The 19,282-nt window shown below is 52.8% G+C and overlaps 1 protein-coding gene across 2 annotated transcripts; it reads right to left on the minus strand.

Annotated features, from left to right (window-relative positions):
* Positions 1 to 384: 384 nt before the first annotated feature.
* On the minus strand, positions 385 to 17,322 carry MEAK7 (MTOR associated protein, eak-7 homolog). 2 transcript variants are annotated; one of them, XM_080936880.1, is made up of 8 exons: positions 17,288 to 17,322; positions 12,604 to 12,772; positions 10,393 to 10,623; positions 9,629 to 9,773; positions 6,927 to 7,355; positions 3,056 to 3,174; positions 959 to 1,138; positions 385 to 532 (listed from the first exon to the last, which is right to left on the minus strand). In XM_080936880.1, exons 2-8 carry the CDS (start codon positions 12,748 to 12,750, stop codon positions 416 to 418), a joined length of 1,368 nt encoding a protein of 455 aa, XP_080793006.1. In that variant the 5' UTR covers positions 12,751 to 12,772; positions 17,288 to 17,322; the 3' UTR covers positions 385 to 415. The 2 variants fall into 2 exon arrangements, with proteins under 2 accessions (XP_080793006.1, XP_080793005.1); XM_080936879.1 differs by lacking the exon at positions 17,288 to 17,322 and adding an exon at positions 16,514 to 16,574.
* Positions 17,323 to 19,282: the final 1,960 nt, after the last annotated feature.

Here is a 19,282-nt window from a genome sequence, read left to right on the forward strand (position 1 = left end):
CCAGAGAAAAGGTCTAGCTAGCATGGTGCCTCCTCACAAGGCAAGAATGTGCTCCCCAACAACCAACCCCCAGTCCCAGCAGGTTTCAAGCCTCTTTGTCTTTGGAATACCATGGACAAAAAGACAGAAGACAAAGTTTAAGACCAAGGTTCTAACCTGTGCTCAGGGCCCTGGGAGGCAACACCCATCCATTATGGCTTCAGAGGGATCTTTCTTTGTGTGGCTGTGTTCTGATCAAGTATGTCCGTGCTGGCCTGGGTACAACCACGTGGCTGTGTTAAGGCTAAGCAGGAGTAAGGGCAGAGGGTAAGAAGAGCTCTCTCTGCTCACCCAGGAGTGAGGAATCAGGACACTGTCTGCCCTGCATCCCTGGGGGAGTCCACGCCCCTGCCCCAGGAAGCCCTGTCCAGGAGCTTCAGTCCTCATCCTTGGGGACTTCCCGCAGCCCCTCGCTGTGCCGAGCCCGGCCGCTGATCTCCAACAGGCTTCGGGCGTCGGGATTTGAGTCCAGGATGCTCTTCTTGTTCTTGTCCTTGGGAAGAAAGGGAACGGGCAGGTTCAGGACGTACAGAGGGAGATAACAGCGGCCACCAGCTTAAACCACACAGCAACTTCCTCCCAGTGGTTGGCATATCAGCCTAGGACCACAAATAGCCAGGTGGCATGGGTACCCTGAAGCCTCCCTGGCGGGGATGCAATTGTCAGGGTCGTGCAGAAATCTACTGTTCTTGCAGACAGGTAGGGTGGGCAAAGGGCCATCTAGCTGGGCAAGGTGTGCATCTTAGGTAGACCCCACTCCCGAGGCAGACCCACATTCCACTTTGCTGCAGGTACCCTGGCACAGCTCATAGCCAGACTACTATCCCCAGAGGAAGAGGAGGTGTGCGTGCACACAGACACGCCCACACACACAAAGCAGAAAGGCTCTGTATGTGCTCACTGCCCCTGTAGGACTCACCTGGTAAGTCTCTAAGAGGTTGCCAAGTCCCCACACCTCCATCTTATCAAACTGGAAGTCCTCCTGGGCAGACAGCTGTGGGCTGTTGTAGGTGGTGCATGCGGGCTTGGCCTTGCTGTGTCCTTTCCCAAAGTCGGCAGCCACCCAAAGCCCAAAGTAATGGTGCTGCCCACCCATGCCCTGCAGAGCAAGTGGGGACAGATGACAGTGTCAGCAGCCATTGGGGGTGTGGGGCTTCAGAAACAACAGGCTTGATCACTCCAGAGAACCAGGAAGACCCTGAGCTCTTGACTAGCCTGAGCTACAGAGAATTCCAGGCTCGGCTGTCTGAAAGACCTTATCTCAAAAAAGAGGGGTGTTAGCGGAACCAGCCAGAGACACGGGGAAAGTAGGAATTCAGGTTCTTTTCCTGGACTGATTATGATCATGTTCTGAGTTGGTAAATGGTTGTGGATATCAGCAGACCACACTCTGCAGCTCTCTCCTGAGGGGACATCAGGATAGAAAATCTGCAGACTCCCTGTATGTCCCAGGCAGTACTCAGGGATGGGGTGAGCACAGAGACCCCTGTGCCCTGTCCCCACAGGAAACCAACCTCCACCCAGTGGCTCCCTGATAAAGGTGTCAGCTGGGAGTGGCAACTCAACTGCTTTTCTTCCCACTGCAAAGTCCCACTGCAATGCTCAAGCCAGTTGTCACTCTGCCACCCTGACAGCTTTGTCCTGATGTTACCCCCATCACACCCTCTCATCCCTGGTGGGCCCGGAGAACATGATGTGACAACCTCCCATCTTGGACGTACAGGGATCCTAGCCTATGTCTAGAAGCTGCTTTTGGTCCCCAGGCCAAGGACTAATGATTCCAGTAGATGTTGAGACTATTCCTGAGACTGACAGACAAGTCCATTCTGGGAAGGGTCCTGTGCCTAAACTCGGATGACCTGGTGATCTGACCATGTCCCTCCACTGCAACCTGGGAGGGAAGCCCTGACCTGCTAGGCAGGCAGCCATATCTCTCAGCTCACCAAATACAGATGAGGAGACTTGTCAAGAAGCATTAACAAGAAAAAAGCAGCAGTTGGGCAGCAGCTCTCACCTATGCCAAACATCCTTGTAGGCCCTTTCCTGCTACATCCAGCTGCCATTGCTGACCTTGCCTTCCCTCCCCCTTCTTTTCCCCTCCCCCTTCTCTCCCTCTCCCCCTTCTCTCCCACTCCCCCTTCTCTCCCACTCCCCCTTCTCTCCCACTCCCCCTTCTCTCCCACTCCTCCTTCTCTCCCCCTTCTCTTCCCCACCCCTTTCTCTTCCCCTCCCCCTTCTCTTCCCCTCCCCCTTCTCTTCCCCTCCCCCTTCTCTTCCCCTCCCCCCTCCCCTTCTCTTCCCCACCCCTTTCTCTTCTCCTCCCCTTCTCTCCCCCTCCCCCCTCCCCCTTCTCTTCCCCACTCCTTTCTCTTCCCCACCCCCTTCTCTTCCCCTCCCCCTTCTCTTCCCCTCCCCCTTCTCTTCCCCACCCCCTTCTCTTCCCCACCCCCTTCTCTTCCCCTCTCCCTTCTCTTCCCCACCCCCTTCTCTTCCCTACCCCCTTCTCCTCCCCTCCCCCTTCTTCTCCCCACCCCTTTCTCTTCCCCTCCCCCTTCTCTTCCCCTCTCCTCTCTTCTTTCCTCTCCCCTCATTCCTGTGGCTAGCTACAGGCAAGAAAATGGCTACCACAGGTAGAGCCTGGTTTTTGTTTCATGAGTTTGCTTCACTAAGCAGACCCAGTGTCCAGAGCTCAGCTCAGGAATCTCCCACAACCACCACCAAGCTCAGCACACAGGCTCCCTTGGACGGCTCAGCACATGAGGTGGTTGTATCAATGTGAGGCAGGATGGCAAGTGACTTGTGATGTGTCCGCCACCAACACACGCTCCGGACACAGACCAATCATTTGGGGTCCAGGGAAAGGGTCGGACTGTTTGCACACAAACCATGGGAAAACCCAGCAAAGGTACAGCCCCCACTGAGGAAGATGTGCCCTGGTACTGGCTCTCAGCACATACCACACGGAGAACACTCACACCTGGCTGGTGGGACGACCCCTCCCCACCCACCCGCTTACCAGTCCGTTGGGCATGGTCTGCTGTCCGTAATTCAAGTACATGAAGTGGTTGTTGTAGCCCGTGTGCATGTACGTGGCCATTCTGGGGGCAATGGTGAACAGGAAACATCTGTTGTCCCCTGGAAGTGACAGAGAGCCAAGGAAATCGTCACTGCCTCAGAACCAGGCACAAAGAACTGCAGATAGCAGCAAGCTGAATCTCAGAACACAGCAACAGAGATCTGTGCATCTTCAGGGAGATATGGAGTAGTGATCGGGGGGGCAGGCCTCAGACCCTGCACGAGACAAGCCTTACAGATGTCTAGGAACTCAGATGGAGAAGGTGAGGGCCCAAGAAACCGACAGCAAAGAGACAACCTGGCCATCTTCAGACCTGGCCACAGGAGCTAAGACTAGAGCTCTGCCACCATTTCCCAGTGTCAACATGGACCAGCCAGGTGCATTTGCATGTAAGAGAGTGGGTCTCCTAACTGACAAAGAGGCAGGTGGTCCATAGAGATGTGGACAGCCTGCACAGGCCAGTGTAAGATGTGGTGCGGCACTGCTCCCCACCCCACACACACATAAAGAACACGCCATGCAGGAGACAGCACACCCCCCCACCCGGCTGCCAGGATGGGCAGACGGAGCACAGTAACTGTCTACATTCATCCCAGGATGCAGGGGTGGGTACACGAGAGGTAAAAAGGATGCCACTGAGTCAGCTGTGGTAGCATACTATAAAACTGATGCTGGAGCAGCTGAGACAGAGATTACCAGTCTGAGGCCAGCCTGGGCTACTGAGTTCCAAATCAACCTGAGCTACAGCATGACCCCCTCTTAAGAGGGAGAAAGAGGGAGAGAAAAGAAGGGGAAAAGAGAGGGGGAGGAGGAAGAGATGGGCAGGGAGAGGAGAGGGGAGGGGAGAGAGAGAGAGAGAGCAAGCTCAGACAGGATGTGGCAACAACACATTTCATTCCAGCACTCAGAATCTCTCTTCGAATTCAAGGCAGCCTGTTCTACATGTGGAATTCCATAACAGCCATGGCTACATACTGTCTCAGAAAGAAAGAAACAAACAAACAGAAATCTAAGGAGGTGGGAGGGAGGGAAAAGCGGGCGGGGGGGGAGTCAGTCAAAGCCCTGGCATGGACAAGGTCCTCCATTCCCCTGACTTCTGTATTTGGATGGAAAGGCCAAGTGACATCTCTCGAGGTCCAATGAGTTCGATGGCTACTGGGCCCATGCCACCAGGCAAAAGGACAGGACCACAGCCTGGTCTGAGGAGGCCACATTGGGGGTCACTCCCCAGTTCACCAGCGAAGACCTGAGAGCCCTGCCGCGCCCTTCTGGGTCTGCCCGAACATCACCACGACACAGCTTTCCACCTGCGGCAACACGGGTGTCACAGCTGGTCACCACACAAGCGGCGCCAAACAAGCACCAGGCCAGAGCCAAGACGCAAAGTTCTGGCTGCTCAGGCTGAAGCCTCGGGACTCCGACACATCAAGGAAACACGGCCCGAGGTGCACAGTGACAGAACATGGCCTAACATGCTAACATGTGCAAACCTGGCGTGAGAGCCCCAGCACCAAATAAAAGAAAACCCCACCAAAGCCAAGTGCCATTCGCTCACAACTCCGAGCTGACGACTCCTCGGGCAGGCATGGCTGCCCTCTGCTGGAGCAGGTTCACATCGCAAAGCAAGAGAAGTCTGGAAGCACCTTCCTCACGCCTGCCTGTTTCAGAACCACTGAGACCCACACCATGGCTGGAGGTCAGCGCAAAGCCTGCAGGGTCACAGTGAGGTACAGCCTGCCCTGGACTGTCTAGTGGGGCGTTGTCATTCCTAGGACAACACAGCAAATGGCACATGGATGCAACAACCGCGGACAAACCATTCTTTTCTGACCAGAAGCTCCAGGGGATGGCAGTCCCACCTGCCCATGCCCCCATGCCACCCCACCCCACCCTGGGCTCCAGAGCCGCATTTACAGAGGGAAGATAAGGAAGCACTGAGGTATACTGTCACACAGTGTCACCAGGGCACAAGAAGCAGCCTGCCACCCATGGAGGAACCTGCCAACAAGGCCATAAAAGCAGAAAGGCAGGGAGATGGGCAAGGCAAAGCCAATGGGAGGGGCGGAGCGGTGAGCATAGCATTTCTGTGAGGAGGTGACTTACATCCCCTCCTGGGTGTCCATCTAGTGTTGACCCCTGGAAGCAGGGTTGACCTCCCACCCCCGCCAGGGCCAAAGAAGGGGTGTGTGATGCCAAACAGGAGCATGGTACTTCTACTGCGGATAAAAAAAAAAAAAAAAAAAAAACTGGACAGTCAGCAACATGTGTGTGCATGTGTGTGTGTATGCGAGCACTTGAGAGTGCACGTGTGTGCAAACATGAATGGAAGCCACAGGTTGTGCCCAGGCTACAGTCATCTCACCAGCCCTCCCCAAGCTTTTTCAGCCCGTCAGGGTTGAAGGCTGCTATGTCTTGAGTGTGAAATGTCCCCACAGGCTCACCTGTCTGAACGTGTGGCACTGATTGGGGAGGGCACGGAAGGATTTAGGCAGAAGAGGAGGAGGAAGAGCTTTGTTGAAGAGACTGGTCTTAGAGGTTAGGGCCCAGGGATACCACCACTGCCCTGCCCCACAGAAATGTGTGTGTGTGTGTGTGTGTGTGTGTGTGTGTGTGTGTGTGTGTGTGTGTATCACATGTGGACCTAGTGTCCCCAAAGGCCAGAAGAGGGCATCAGCTCCCCTGAAACTGCAGTTACAGACAGTTGAGAACCACCATGTAAGAGCTGGGCCCCTCTGCAAAACAGCCAACGCTCTAAGCTCTGAATGGTCTCTCCAGCCCTGCTTCAATGCTTCTAAATCCACCAAGATGTGGGCAAGCAGCTGTCACCTGCTCCCACCAGCATGGCCTGACCACTATGAATAACTGTGCCCCTGGAAACCGTGAGCCATGACACAGCCTTGTCAGGTAGTTGGTCACAGCAGCAAAAGTCAGTGCCCTGGTTCCACGTCTGCTAACAGCCAGCTCTGGACAACGCTTAAGGCTGTTAAAGTATCTTTATTCTCCTGGTGTAATTGTCGTCTCTGAGGCTCACTGCCTCAGTCTGCTAACCTAGGCCTACCCTGGAAGCTTTTAGCCTCTGTCCAATCTCATCCAGGCCTAGAAGGTTTGCAGCCTGTGAGACTGGCTGCTGAATAAGCTCGCCCTTCCTAGTTCTTTCTGAACTCTGGCTGGGTATTTCGACTCAGCTGTTCTGGCTCAAAACTCCTCTCCATGCTGACTGATTCAAACTGGCTTCTCTCTTTCTCTCTCCCTCTCCTCCTTCCCCCGTCCCCCCACTCCCCTTCTCCCCTCCTCCCTCCCCCCTCCCTCTCCTGAATATTTGCTCTGCCTAACCTCCAGCTGACTCTAGCAATTTGCTCTAATCTTCTGGTTCCTTCTCACTCTCTGGCTCGTTCTGTCTTCCCCGGTGTGTAGCTTGTTCTCTCTCCAACCTGTCTCTGTAAACTCTCTGTGCTACACTACCTCCTCCTTCTCACCTTCTCTCTCTTCTCCCCAGAGGTGAGCAGATCCTACTTTGTCAAATCTTCTCTGACCCATCACTCAATTGGACATCAGTTTCAAACATGGCTGCTCCTTCTACAAACTAACTTTACCTTCCTTCATTGTTTTGGATTAAAGGTGTGTATCAAGGGCTGAACCACCCCACAACCAGAAACAGGTATTTTCAGTAAACAACACAATCTTGTGGGGGTCACAGTGTGACCCGCAACCTAGGACACCCTTCCCAGGGGTTCTATCTGGGTTCTAGGTTGTGCCAGGTTGGCAGTTAACACCGCCCAGCATAGCACCCACTGCTGTCTTCAAGTCTTACCTTGGAACTGAGGCTTAACTTCCCAAGAGCAGGAGGCAAAGCCACCAAAGACATTGCCATCCCTGTCCTCGAGGACAATCAGACTGGGCCCCTGGCTCGTGATGAGGCTGCAGAGCTGGGAGAAGCTCTGGCCGTGGAGCTGCGTGGAGAACAGCAGACGCCAGCGGTGCCGATGCTCCGAGGCCAGGTGGGAGCTGAGGTAGATGACGGACAGCACATCCAGAATGCTCTCAAACGGCCCCCCTTGGCCTACGTGGCACTCGGGGACCAGCGTGGAAAGGTCGAAGGATGAGCCCAGGAGACACAGGCCCTTGTGGATGACCACACTCAGAAACGTGCTTACATGAGGGACGTGGAACACCCACTCCTCGATCATGGCTTGGTCGCAGACCTGGTCTAGGCTCTGAGGGCCCAGAAACTTGTGGCCATCTAGGGAAAGAGAGAACCAAGACTGCTGAGTTCACACACTGCGCCACCTTGGTCACTGCCCAAGCCTTCAAAAACCAATCTAAGAACCACAAGTCATCAGGAGGTGGCTCATCTGAGCTGGGGCATGTTGCAAGTCTAATGAGCACTCCCAATTTTAAACACCCACTATGACAATGTACTGTAAAATACCACAATATTCACATTATATGGATTAGAAGCATATTTTGAATACATTAGTAAAACTCTTGTTTCTTTGTACAGTTTTATTCTTATTAGAGGAAGGATCTCGTGTAGCTCAGGCTAGCCCCAAACTATGTAGCTGAGAGTGACCTTCAACTGTCATCCCCGACTCTACCTCCTGAGAGCTGAGGTCACAGGTGTGTGTGTGTCACAACTGAAGTATGCAACGCTGGGACTTGAAGCCAAGGCCTTGTGGATGCCAGACACTACCAACTGAGCCCCACCCAAGCCTACCTTTGTTTTATTTTAATGTGACCACTAGAAAATTCGAAACTTTTTGGGCTGGCCTATTTCCTTGTCAGGTATTGATTTGAACAGTTTGACTTGGATACCCCCTCAGCTTTTCCCTGTCCTCAAACTGCACTTTGGAAGCCCATAACAATGGGAAGTTTTTACAAGGAAGCCCAACCTTGGAATCCCTCAGCTCCAACATCTGCAGAGATCACATTCGGCTGAGGACCACAGAAGGCTGGAGACCTGTACTGCATCCCGGCAAGGTGTGGCTCATGGCGCACCTGCTGACCTACCTGGGAAGGGCAGGTTTCACCAACTACTAACCAAGCCTCTTTCCAAAAATATTCACAGTGGGGCTCCCCACTACCTAACTCCAAAGAGTTGGGGTGACGGGTTAACCTGTGAAACACCCTTAGGATTTTAATTTGGGGTCCCCAGGTATAAAGTGGAAGTGATGCTAAAGCCTGCTGAGTTGCTATGGAGACAGGAAGAACATATTAACATATATGGTTAAACTCACAGAAAGACACAAAGGCTTTGTTCACACCACTGTTTCCCTGGGAGTGGAGACCCAAGTGTGAGAGCAGTAAGGTTCATCTTTTGGTTGGTGGTGGTTTTGTAGAGAGACAGGGTCTCTCTGTGTAACCCTTGCTGTCCTAGAACTCACTCTGTAGACCAGGCTGGCCTCAAACTCTTGACTGCTGGGATTAAAGGCATGTGCCACCACACCTGGTGCTGAGGTTGGATTTCCAACACTAGTGTCTTAAATGCCTGTAACTCCAGCTCCAGAAGATCTGACGCCCCCTTCTGGCCTCTGTAAACACACACAAACACACACACACACACACACACACACACACACACACACACACACACACATATGAGCGATAGAAACCAAAGCCACATGCAGCAACCTCTGGGATGCAGCCAAAAGACTGTTTAGAGAGAAACTTAACAGCTACAAATACCTACCCTGAGGAGGGCCAACCTCAACTTAATCATCCAAACATTAAGAAACTAGGAAGACAGGACTGAGGGGATGGCTTGGTTAGTAAAGTCCCAGCCAAGCAAACCTGAAGACATCAGTTCAGACCCACAGTCTCTCTACCCTCAGCACTGGGGAGGGGAGGCAGACAGGTACATCCCTTGGCTCCCTGGTCAGCCAGCCTAGCTGAATGGTAAGTCCCAGGTTCAGTGAGAGACCCTGACTCAAAAAAAAGTGTGCAATTGAAGAAGAAAGCTAACATGAACATGTACACACACACACACACACACACACACACACACACACACATACACTACACATACACACACATATACATACACACACATACACACCATACACACACATACAGACACAACACACAGAGATACATACATACATACACATAAATACCATATACACACATATACACAATACACACAGGATACATACACATACACAGATAGCGCCTTCTTCTGGCCTTCACTGGCATCTGCATGCACACACTCATGTACACCCACACACAACTCACACATAGAAAAAGAAATCTTTTTAAAAATCAACAAAAATACTGAGACCGTTTCTATAAAACTGACCAAGGATTTCGGACACTGAAACCAGAGGAGTAAGCCTAACGTCACAATGGCTTCTGTACCTCTGGGGGACACAAGGATATCCCACAGCAGTCACAGAGCAAGGCAGGCACATGCCACAGCAGAGGCTCCCTGGGAGGTTCTAGTCACGACAACTGCAGCCAGCACTCCATCCCGCCAAGGTGTGAACCACAGAGGACAGGGAGTCACAGTCCCACACTTGCCTTGAAGCTTCATCTCTGAGAGGAGCTGGGCAGCCATCGCCTGCATACTGTCCTGGGGCACCGCTGATTTCCTCCAAGTCCAGCCTCGAAGCTCATGACAGTGGGTCAGCACGTGCACCACAGAGGCCACCAGGTCCTCTGTGAACTGGGAGATAGCTCACTGTTAGAGTCAAACCCTCGGCCCACCCCCAGCACGTCTTAGTGAAGACAGTGATGTTCACCTCTCAGTAATGACCACAGCGTGGGCGTCGCCCACCTTGAGCTGTTGTGGATTCCTTTTCTTTTCTTTCTTTTGTTAACACTTCAGGTAGCTCAGACTGGCCTCCAACTTGCTACAGAGCTGAGAATGATCCTGATCCTCCTGCCTCTACCTGCCAAGTGCTGAGATTACAGATGTGGGCCACCATACCCGATTCAAAGGCTGCTAGGGAGGAAATCGTGGGCTTTTTGGATGTCATGTGAACGTTCCACCATGTGAGAAAACACCCAAGCCCTCCTGCCCTTTTTGTAAAATGTTAACACAGTCTTACCAAGGTGCCTAGGCTGGCCTCTGACCCTCTTGAGTAGCTGGGATTTCAGGCCTGTGCCATCAGGCCTGGATTTTAATTTCCTACTTACATGCTTAGCTCCCCTGAAAGCTTGTCAAAACCCTAGTTCAAGTGTTCTGAATCAACCAAACTGTTATGTGGGCTCGGTTCCCTGGCCGGCAACATTACCCAAGCCGCTGTCCCAAGTTCCCCCACCGCTGGACACCAAGTGTCTACCTTCTGGACATCTCTGGTCTTCGTAGGACCCTCTGCAGCTGAGATCATGTTCATGACCATAAGGCCCTTCTCCTCACAGCTCCCTTTCAACAGGTGGGACAGGAACACTGTGAACTGCTCCCTGGAAACGCTCTTGCCGCTCCCATGTGCCCTGTCGGTCGGCTTCACCCTCCACATGCCGCTGTAGAGCCTGGTGACCATCGCTGGGGGAAGAGCCTCCTTGACATGGTTCTGTTAGGGACAAACAGAGGAGCGAGTTAAGCAGTTACCGGGAAACGAGCTGAGGGCAAGACCGACCAACGCTCCGCAGATGCCGCCTGCAACCAGGAGACCTTCCTGCGATCCATGGTGCCATCTCCCCAACCAGAAGATCCCGAAGTGCACTGGCTCAGTCTGAGGTTGAGGTCAGTGGAGGAGGGCTCACTGGCATATGGAGGGCCCAGGGTTTGATCTGTAGTGGTGAGAAAAAGAAGATGGAGGAGGGGGTAGAGGAAGAAGAGAAAGAGAAGATAAAGGAGAAAGAAGAGGAGATGGAGGAGAGAGAGGAGGAAGAGGAGATGGAGAAGGAGAAAGAGGAGACAAGGAGGAAATGGAGGAGGAGGAGGAGAAAGAGGAGAAGGAGAAAAAGAAGAAAATAAAGGAGGAAGAGGAACAGATGGAGGAGAGAGAGGAGGAAGAGGAGGAGGAGGAAGCAACATCAGCTGGGCAGTGTTGGTGCACACCTTCAATCCCAGCACTCAGAAGCAGAGGCAGGCAGATCTCTGAGTTCAAGGCCAGCCTGGTCTATAGAGCGAGTTCCAGGACAACCAGGACTGCACGCAGAAACCCTGCCTCAGAAACCCAAAAACAAAAGTAGGACCAAAGGCCCTCCAGCCCGTCATGCCCATCGGACACTTCCTGTCTAGTCCCTGCCTGCGCCTCACTCCCCAGTATCCCCAAACCAGGACCATCCTTCCCGCCTCTGCTGCTTGGGGCCCATGCTAAGACTCTTTTAGCTACAATGCCTGTCTGAGCCCATGAACGTGTGGTCTCTAATTAGGGCCGCTCTGTATTCCTTCTGTGTTCTAAACTATTGGTTTCTGCAGCACTGCAAAGGGAACCCAGAGCCTCATGCATGGCAGGCAAGTGCTCTCCCACTGAGCAGGGGCAAGAGACCGACCAACTCTTAAGACCTTGACATCCTGCGAAAAGAACAGAGCGGCTGGAAAAGTGACACGTGTCCTGTGGAGCAGGGTCTGAGTGCTGGATCCTCCCGGCAGCCTGGAGCACCCGAAGCCTGTCCCGGCTGGACGCTGCGGTTACTGCCAGGCTCATCCCTCGTACATGCAAAGGGTCTTCCTCAAAATGCTGAGACACAGAAGCCACCACTGCATCCCCCAGAGAAGAGTCACCATGTACCTCACATGACACTGTGGGCTTGGCTGAACTGTCTACTCCAGCTGCACCTTGGTCACCCGCATACACACATGTGCATGCACACATATGCATATGTGCCACATGTGGGGGTCCCTTAACTTAGGGAGCAACTGGTTGGCTGAACATGGTAGTGAATCCCCAAAACCCCATCAGCTGCTTTCTGTGTGCTCTAGGACAGTGGTTCTCAACCTTCCCAAGGCTGCACCCCTTTGATACAGTTCCTCATATTGTGGTGACCCCTAATCATAGAAGTCTTTTTTTTTTTTTTTAAGATTTATTTATTATATATGAGTACACTGTTGCTGTTTCAGACACATCAGAAGAGGGCGTCAGACCCCATTACAGATGGTTGTGAGCCACCATGTGGTTGCTGGGATTTGAACTCAGGACCTCTGGAAGAGCAGTCAGTGCTCTTAGCCACTGAGCCATCTCTCCAGCCCCACTGTAGAATTCTTACGCTGCTACTTCGTAACTGTAATTTTGCTACTGTTATGAATCCTAAGGTGAATATATGTGGTTTCTGATGGTCTTAGGGGACCCCTGTGAAAGGGTCGGTTGACCCCAGAGGGGTCGAGACCCACAGGTTGAGAACCAGTGCTCTAGGGGCTAAGGCTTTTAAATGGCTTCACAGACCATACCCAGGAGATAAGGCCATGTTTGCTTGTGTCCCCGCCCGGAGAAGCATGGCAAGTCAGTTACCTTCACCAAAATCATGGCAAGTCAGTTACCTTCACCAAAATCATGGCACAACTGCAGACCCTAAATCCTCCCTACCCCCAATGTGGCTGCTCTTGCCTTCAGCGCCTCCAGAGAGAATGTCCCCGTTGCCACACCACCTTCACTAGATGACAGAGCATCAAACAGCTTATCCACCTCAGCCTGCTCCTCGGGCAAGAACCTCGAGCCCATCTTCTGGCCTGACAGGCTCTTGGCATTCCCCATCTTGCCTGCTCTCTGGAACCCTCTGCAGACCGGAAAGAAAGAGAAAAACCACAACATGAGAGTCACAGAAGTATTGAGGGTCCATGGTCAGGGCCTGACTGACTCTGAAAAATGCAGCTAAAATACCTTTGATGGAAATTTTCATCTGATGAGTGGAAATTAACAGCGGATACACATGAGATATGAAGACCCCTCAGTCAACTGAAGCAGCCTGGGTTCCTTCTGTAAACACACTCCTTGGCATTGGTGTGGTGGCATGGCCCATAATCCTACCATTCAGGAGACGGAAGCAGGGGTGGTGGTGGTGGCTGTGAGCTTGAGGCCAGCCTGAGCTACAAAGTTATGTTTTAGCACTCCTTTTCATGGCTGTATACTATGCTGTTGTATGGACATACCACATTTTGTTCACTGGTCACTAGCTCGCAAGCACCTAGCTGCTCCCACTGTAGGACTGTGACAGATGCTGCTGCTGCAATTCCATGTACCTGAGCCCCTCTTTATAATCTCTATATTCCACCCACAGGCTTCAAGCCTCAGACATGGGACAGTGGAACTTTAATGTTTTAAGGAGCTACCATCTTGCTCTCAAATTTACATTCCCACAAGTGCAAGGTCCCACACTCTCTCCATCCTTGCCAACCTTTGCGCTTTGCTGTCTTTTGGGGATTGGAGGCCTTGATCTTGACAGGCTTCCATGCTACCAAGTTTCCCCTGAAGGCATGTCCCTCAAGAGGGCTCATTGAAGCCTGGCTGGAAATGGGGTTTATTCATCACTCTCCCTCACCCCCAACACTCACTCTGTTTTGAAGATTCTCAGTCTGTGACTGGAGAGATGGTAAGTGGTTAAGAGGTCCCAAGTTCAATTCCCAGCAACCACATGGTGGCTCACAACCATCTGTAATGGGATCTGATGCCCTCTTCTGGTGTGTCTGAAGACAGCTATAGTGCACACGCATGTATAAAATAAACCTTAAAAAAATTTGAAAAAGATTCTCAGCCTGTACTTCCACAGCCAGAAGCATGGGGCTGGCCTCACCTTGAAAGGGGACAGAGCATGGCTGAACCCCATCCTTCAAGGGACACAACCTGTGTGGTAACAGTGAGCAGACCTCCGGGGACTGCAACCCTAAGCAGCAAGCTCAGCTGTCTGGGACTCAAGTTCTCCGTGGCCCCTGCTGAGTTTCAAACAGCCACAGGCTTCCAGGTGTTGTGGTCACCACAGATACAATGTTGCGCTGTTTAGTGAAGGGCGGGGCTGCTTAGGAAGGGGACCATGAAGAATAACGTGCTTCAAAGCAGCTAGCAGGGCGGACTTCGTGTCCAGGGTGACAGCTATGCTGGTCACTAGGGCTTGGAAGGGGGGTGGGGGCTGGGGGGGCAGCATAAGCAGAGTAGGAAGAGGGGTTGGCAGCCATGGGGGTGGGAAGAGAGACACTGGGTCTTGTGGGTATGTACATGGTACCTGCCCCTCATCTGTGCAGCCTGCATGGGGGTGGGGGAGGCCTTAATGTCGCTGCTGCAGACTGTGTGTGCCTCAGGAGAGCCTGCCATAGGGCAGCTACTGGCTGACACACACTAAACTTAGCACCCTGGACCTTCCCAGAGTGTCACCTGTGGCTACAAGAGGTCTCTAGTGTTACTTCTCCCTTACCAAAAGGCTTGAGGATTTACCAAGTTACCCAAAACTTTGTCACTGTTTCTCCCTACACCCTCCTGCAGACCCTTGGCAATACATATGATATTCTACCTGTGGGCTGGGCCTTAAGCCCCAAAACAGCCTGCTGTCCTACTGGAAAAGCTGAAGGAAGCCTGACCTGGTGGTTACAACACTTGTGATCCTGGCACCTGGGAGGCTGTGGCAGAGTAGTGAGTTCAAGGCCCAGCCTGGGCTACATTAAGGTCTTCTCTCTCTTAACCGGTCAATCTAGAAGCAAGCAGACATCCAAAGGCCCGAGGGCTTCCGACCGTTGTGCCTCATGTAAGTGGCAGTCTTCAAGAAGTCTAACGAGGGAATGGTTTATGGATAGGAGCCTCTTGTCAGAGATGGAGGTTTAAGGGCTTCTGATGGCTGCTCCTACCCCTGCAAGTTCCCAAAGCCTCTGAGATCTGAGACAGACCTTCTCAGGGAGGCTTCCTTCTTCACTATCCTCCTCCACCTCTTGTGTCCAACTGTTTGGCATTCACAATGTTTTTTGTTTTTTTGTTTTTTCCTGAAAAGCCCCCTCCCCACTTCGCCTCCGGGACTCTGCACAGACCCTGGGCCACCCTGCCACCCCTCCCTCACAAGCTTGGTGCTGCTGAGCCCTGACTTCAATGAGACTCTGCCAAAGTGCCACAAGCTGATTCCTTTTTATCCTCTGAGGACCCACCCAGGGATGAACCCTTCCCTCTCCTTGTCCTTTCCTGTCCCCCTACCCCCATGGGGACCCCAGCACCTGACCTTATAGTTCTTCCCTCAGGCCATGCCTGACTCCAATCTGAAGGCCACAAAACGAAACTCTGCTCCAAGACCACCCTCCTGTCCCTTGGCCTGAGGTAACAGGACATGTGTACTGACATGTGATGTTCCCCTACAGCTTCTCAGAAGGTGGTTTGCTCTATCATAGCTAATCTTGGCTGTCAACTTTATGACTTTGGAACCACCTAGGAGAGACAGGTCAGGTCTGTGAATGATTTTTGAGATTAGGTTGATCGATTTTGAAAGACCCACTCTAACTGTGGGCGGCGCCATTCCCTAGGCTGAGGACCTGGACTGAATAAAAGGGAGAAAGCCAGCTGAGCACCAGTGGTCATCTCTCAGCTTCCTGACTGTGGGTGCCATTCAACCAGCTGTTTCATGCTCCTGCTTCCATCCTTTCCCCTCTGGGATAGGCTATACTCTCAAACTGTGAGTCAAAAATCAATTTTTTTCTTCTTAAATAGCTTTTGTCAGGTGTCTGGTCACAGTGACAGAAAAGGTAGATGTCACCCTCTCCTTCCATTTTGTGGGTTTCCTCGTGCTAATTCTCAACCAGGTCCTAAGAAGCCCCCAAGGGCTCAAGCCCACCCTGACCCCACAAGAACCCCATGCTCAGCACCACTGGCCCCACTATGCATAGTGATATCAGCTGCAGAATCCATGGCCTGCTAGTACTAAGCCACAGCTGTGGAGAGGGCGGGGGTTTATTGAGAAAGTAATTACTAAACAGCTGCTCTGTGGGGAAGATGGAGGGAGGGGGAGGGCAGGTTTGAAGCCCACAGCTCAGACTGGGGAGAGACTTTGAGAATACAGCTCTGCATCATGCGCCAGCCCAGCCACTACAGCTGAAAGGCCGCCAGGTCCCATGCTCTCCCTCAGGCTGCAAGATCTGGAAGGAAAAGCTGCCCGGAGAAATATCTTTGGTGTGTCAGAGCCAGGTTCTGTCAGGTGTACAGGACCTCCACAGGGACACCTTGGTACATGAGGTAGCTTACCCTGGTGATTAATGTCCACCTTCTTAGGTGAAGACACCCACCAGTTACTGCAAGTTTACTTGTAGCAGGGCGTATCAGCCTTGCAACCCAAAAGAGATATTTGTCAAGGTTCAGAACCATTTTTTTATCAGAAGGGGGTGGGGTGGGGTGTCGCTGCTCACATCCACTGGGCAGAGGCCAGGGACCAAACCGGAGAGACCCCACAGCTCTAACGAGTCTTCACACAGAACCCGTGAGCTCTGCAGTGTCAATCTGGGTACAATCAAGGGGCAAGCCCTTGCCTGACCAGATCAAAGTCTCCTAAACCCACCTGTGCGCTTCCTTGAACATTCCAGTCTCAGCAACAGTCCAATCTCAATACGCCACTACCCCTCATAGCGAAGCAGGTCCTCCTTCCTTCCCCAAGCAGGTGATCCATTCCTGGAGGAGCCCAGCTCCTGCACCCCTCACCAAATCACTCCCCCACCACCTTAAAGGGAGTTTGGCCTGCTGTGCTTTAATAAGCTTCAGTGAGCCGGTTAACACCAGGCCAGTAGACTGAAGGAAGCTACCCAGGCCCACCTGGTCCTGCTTCCCGGAAACCAAAGACAGACACAGATGGGCCCACGAGAATAGAAAAGGGCTCCTAGCGTTTGTCAGGAAGAATGGAGTGTGGCTCGGGCTCTTCCCATAGGACCTCCAAGAGATCATGACACTCTGGTTCCTGGATCAACGCAACCACCCCATCTGAACAGCCACACCAAGCCCACGTTCGAGTCCTGGAGCCTATTAGGGCCTCTGCTGCTGGCCGCCCTCCATCCGGCTCACAGTAGTGCAGGCCAGGACACCTTCCTCACATTCCTCACCTCCCCCTGACTTGCTTTTGAACTTCTGAAGGGACCCTGCTGAGTTTGTCTAGGAAAACTAGGCAGGCCCACGGACCCCTTCAGAGCCCAGCTTCACCAGGCGCTCTCTGCTTCTGTGACAGTAGCCTTAACTGTGGGAAGACAGCTGGGGGTGGGGGCTGCGCAGGCCACCCCAAAGGCCTTCCTTCCTTCCTCGAGCCATCCCCAGCCTCACCCACGCCTCGCTCGCTCCAGCTCACCAGCCTTGGCCTACAGGGACCGAGCTCCTTCCGGTGCGTCTAAGACAGCAAGGTTGCCCGGGTCGCCCAGCCCATTCCCTAGCAACAGCCCTGACGGACGGTCAAGAACACCAATCGGAGACGGGCCATTTAGAGGTGGAGCCCCAGGTAGGGTTTAACCAGTGGGATTGGCGTTCACTGGGAGTGGGCGGAGCCTGGAATCTGAGGACTGGAGTCTGAACAGTGTAACTCCAGGGGATGGGCTGACGGCGGCTCTGGTCTTGCAAAGGCGGTGCCGGGGCTTGAGGAGCTGCTGAGAGACTGGGGGCGGATCAGGAGATTAAAATGCAGGGAGCTGATAGAAGAGGGTTTCCTCAGTGGAGTTGGGAGCAGAGTAGGGATGCCGGGAGCAAGGGAACTGTGAACAGAAGGCCTGAGCTGGGGCTAGCCCCCTAGAACTAGGGTGGAAAAGCTGACCTCCTTACCTCCTGAAGTCCATTGCACTGGCCAATAGAGCACTTGACACACAGAAGCAGATGCCTTCCAATCTTGTTCCTAGGAGTGGAATAGCTTGCTGTCAGCCCTACTGGGACTTTTCTGGTGCTGGAGACAGACACAACAGAGGCAGGGTACAGGAAAGCACCGGAATTCTCAGCTGCACTGTCGGGCAGCCTCTTCCTGCGAACTCCACCGTCTGAGTGGCACAGGGGAACTCCTCCAGTCCCCCACAGTAACAGAAGCTGCTGTCTGAAATTGCAGCTGGAAAAATGACACCAGAGGCTGGAGAGGTGGCAGAGTGGTTAAGAACACTTGCTGCTCTCACAGGCGAACCCACATTTCGGTTCAGGCTTGCTTGTAACTTCAGTTTCAGGGTATCCGACGCCACCTTCTGGCCTCCAGAGGCATTGCACATACGATGCGCCCACTTATTATCATTATTATTGTTGTTGTTGTTATTATTATTATTAATATTACTACTACTACTATTGTGACACCAGCCCAGCTGAGTGTGGTGGTATACACTTGTAATCTCAGCACTCCAAGCGGCTTAGACGGGGGTGGGGGGGGGGGGTGATTGCTGCAAGTTTGCAGTCAGCCTGGTTGACACTGAGTTCCACGGAGCCTGGGATACAAACACTGGAAGTTTGAAGAGAGTAGAGAGCAAAAGAGAAACGAAAAATGGGCAGCTAGCTCCCCCTAGTGGACTAAAGGTGCATGTTCACCAGTCTGCCTTTTGCTCCGCCAAGCTCCACCTAGCATTAGTTCGGAGCTTCCCACAACCATCTTAATCCCAGGCCTTGGGAATCAAGAACGCAGTCCTGACCTTGCTTTAGACCTCTTGAATTAACTTGACCCCACCCTCCTTCAAGCCCCAGTGAAAACGACCAGAATCAGTGGACGGAGCCTCGAGCCGAGGCTACAGGGGCCATCATGGAGGGCAGCCCAGCCTTTGGGTCCTCCGGGACATCGTGGGTCACCAGTCTGTGACATATGGAAGTGTGTCGGGCCCCTTCCTTCCCCTTAGCACCCTCCTCCTTCATTCAGTCCCCACCTGGCATGTATAAACTAAGGGGAAAGGGTGGGACGGAGGTGTGGCTGTGGATGAAAGCTGGGGGTTGGGCGACTTGAGATAGGAGAGGAGCTGGGGTTCAGGGCCTACTAGCAAGAAACCAGATAGGTTTAGGGTTGAGAGTTCGTCCAAACATGCTAATTTCTATATCATGGCTCAACCACCTTCCCAGGCCTTTCATAATCGGAAGCCAGGGCCCGATTCTGAGCTAGGGTTCAGTGAGTGACTTTCCCAGGGACACACAGCTGGGACACAGGCAGTCCTGGTGCCAAACTGAGGGCTCGTTCCATTGTGACCTGGTATGGTGGCTTAGCAGTCATTTCCAGAGATGCTCCCATCTTGATGATAATGGACTGAACCTCTCTGAACCTGTAAGTCAACCCCAATTAAATGTTGTCCTTAGAAGAGTTGCCTTGGTCGTGCTGTCTGTTCACGAAGACAGGGAC

The sequence above is a fragment of the Micromys minutus genome (genome assembly GCF_963924665.1).
Source record: "Micromys minutus genome assembly, chromosome: 24".
NCBI lineage: Eukaryota > Metazoa > Chordata > Mammalia > Rodentia > Muridae > Micromys > Micromys minutus.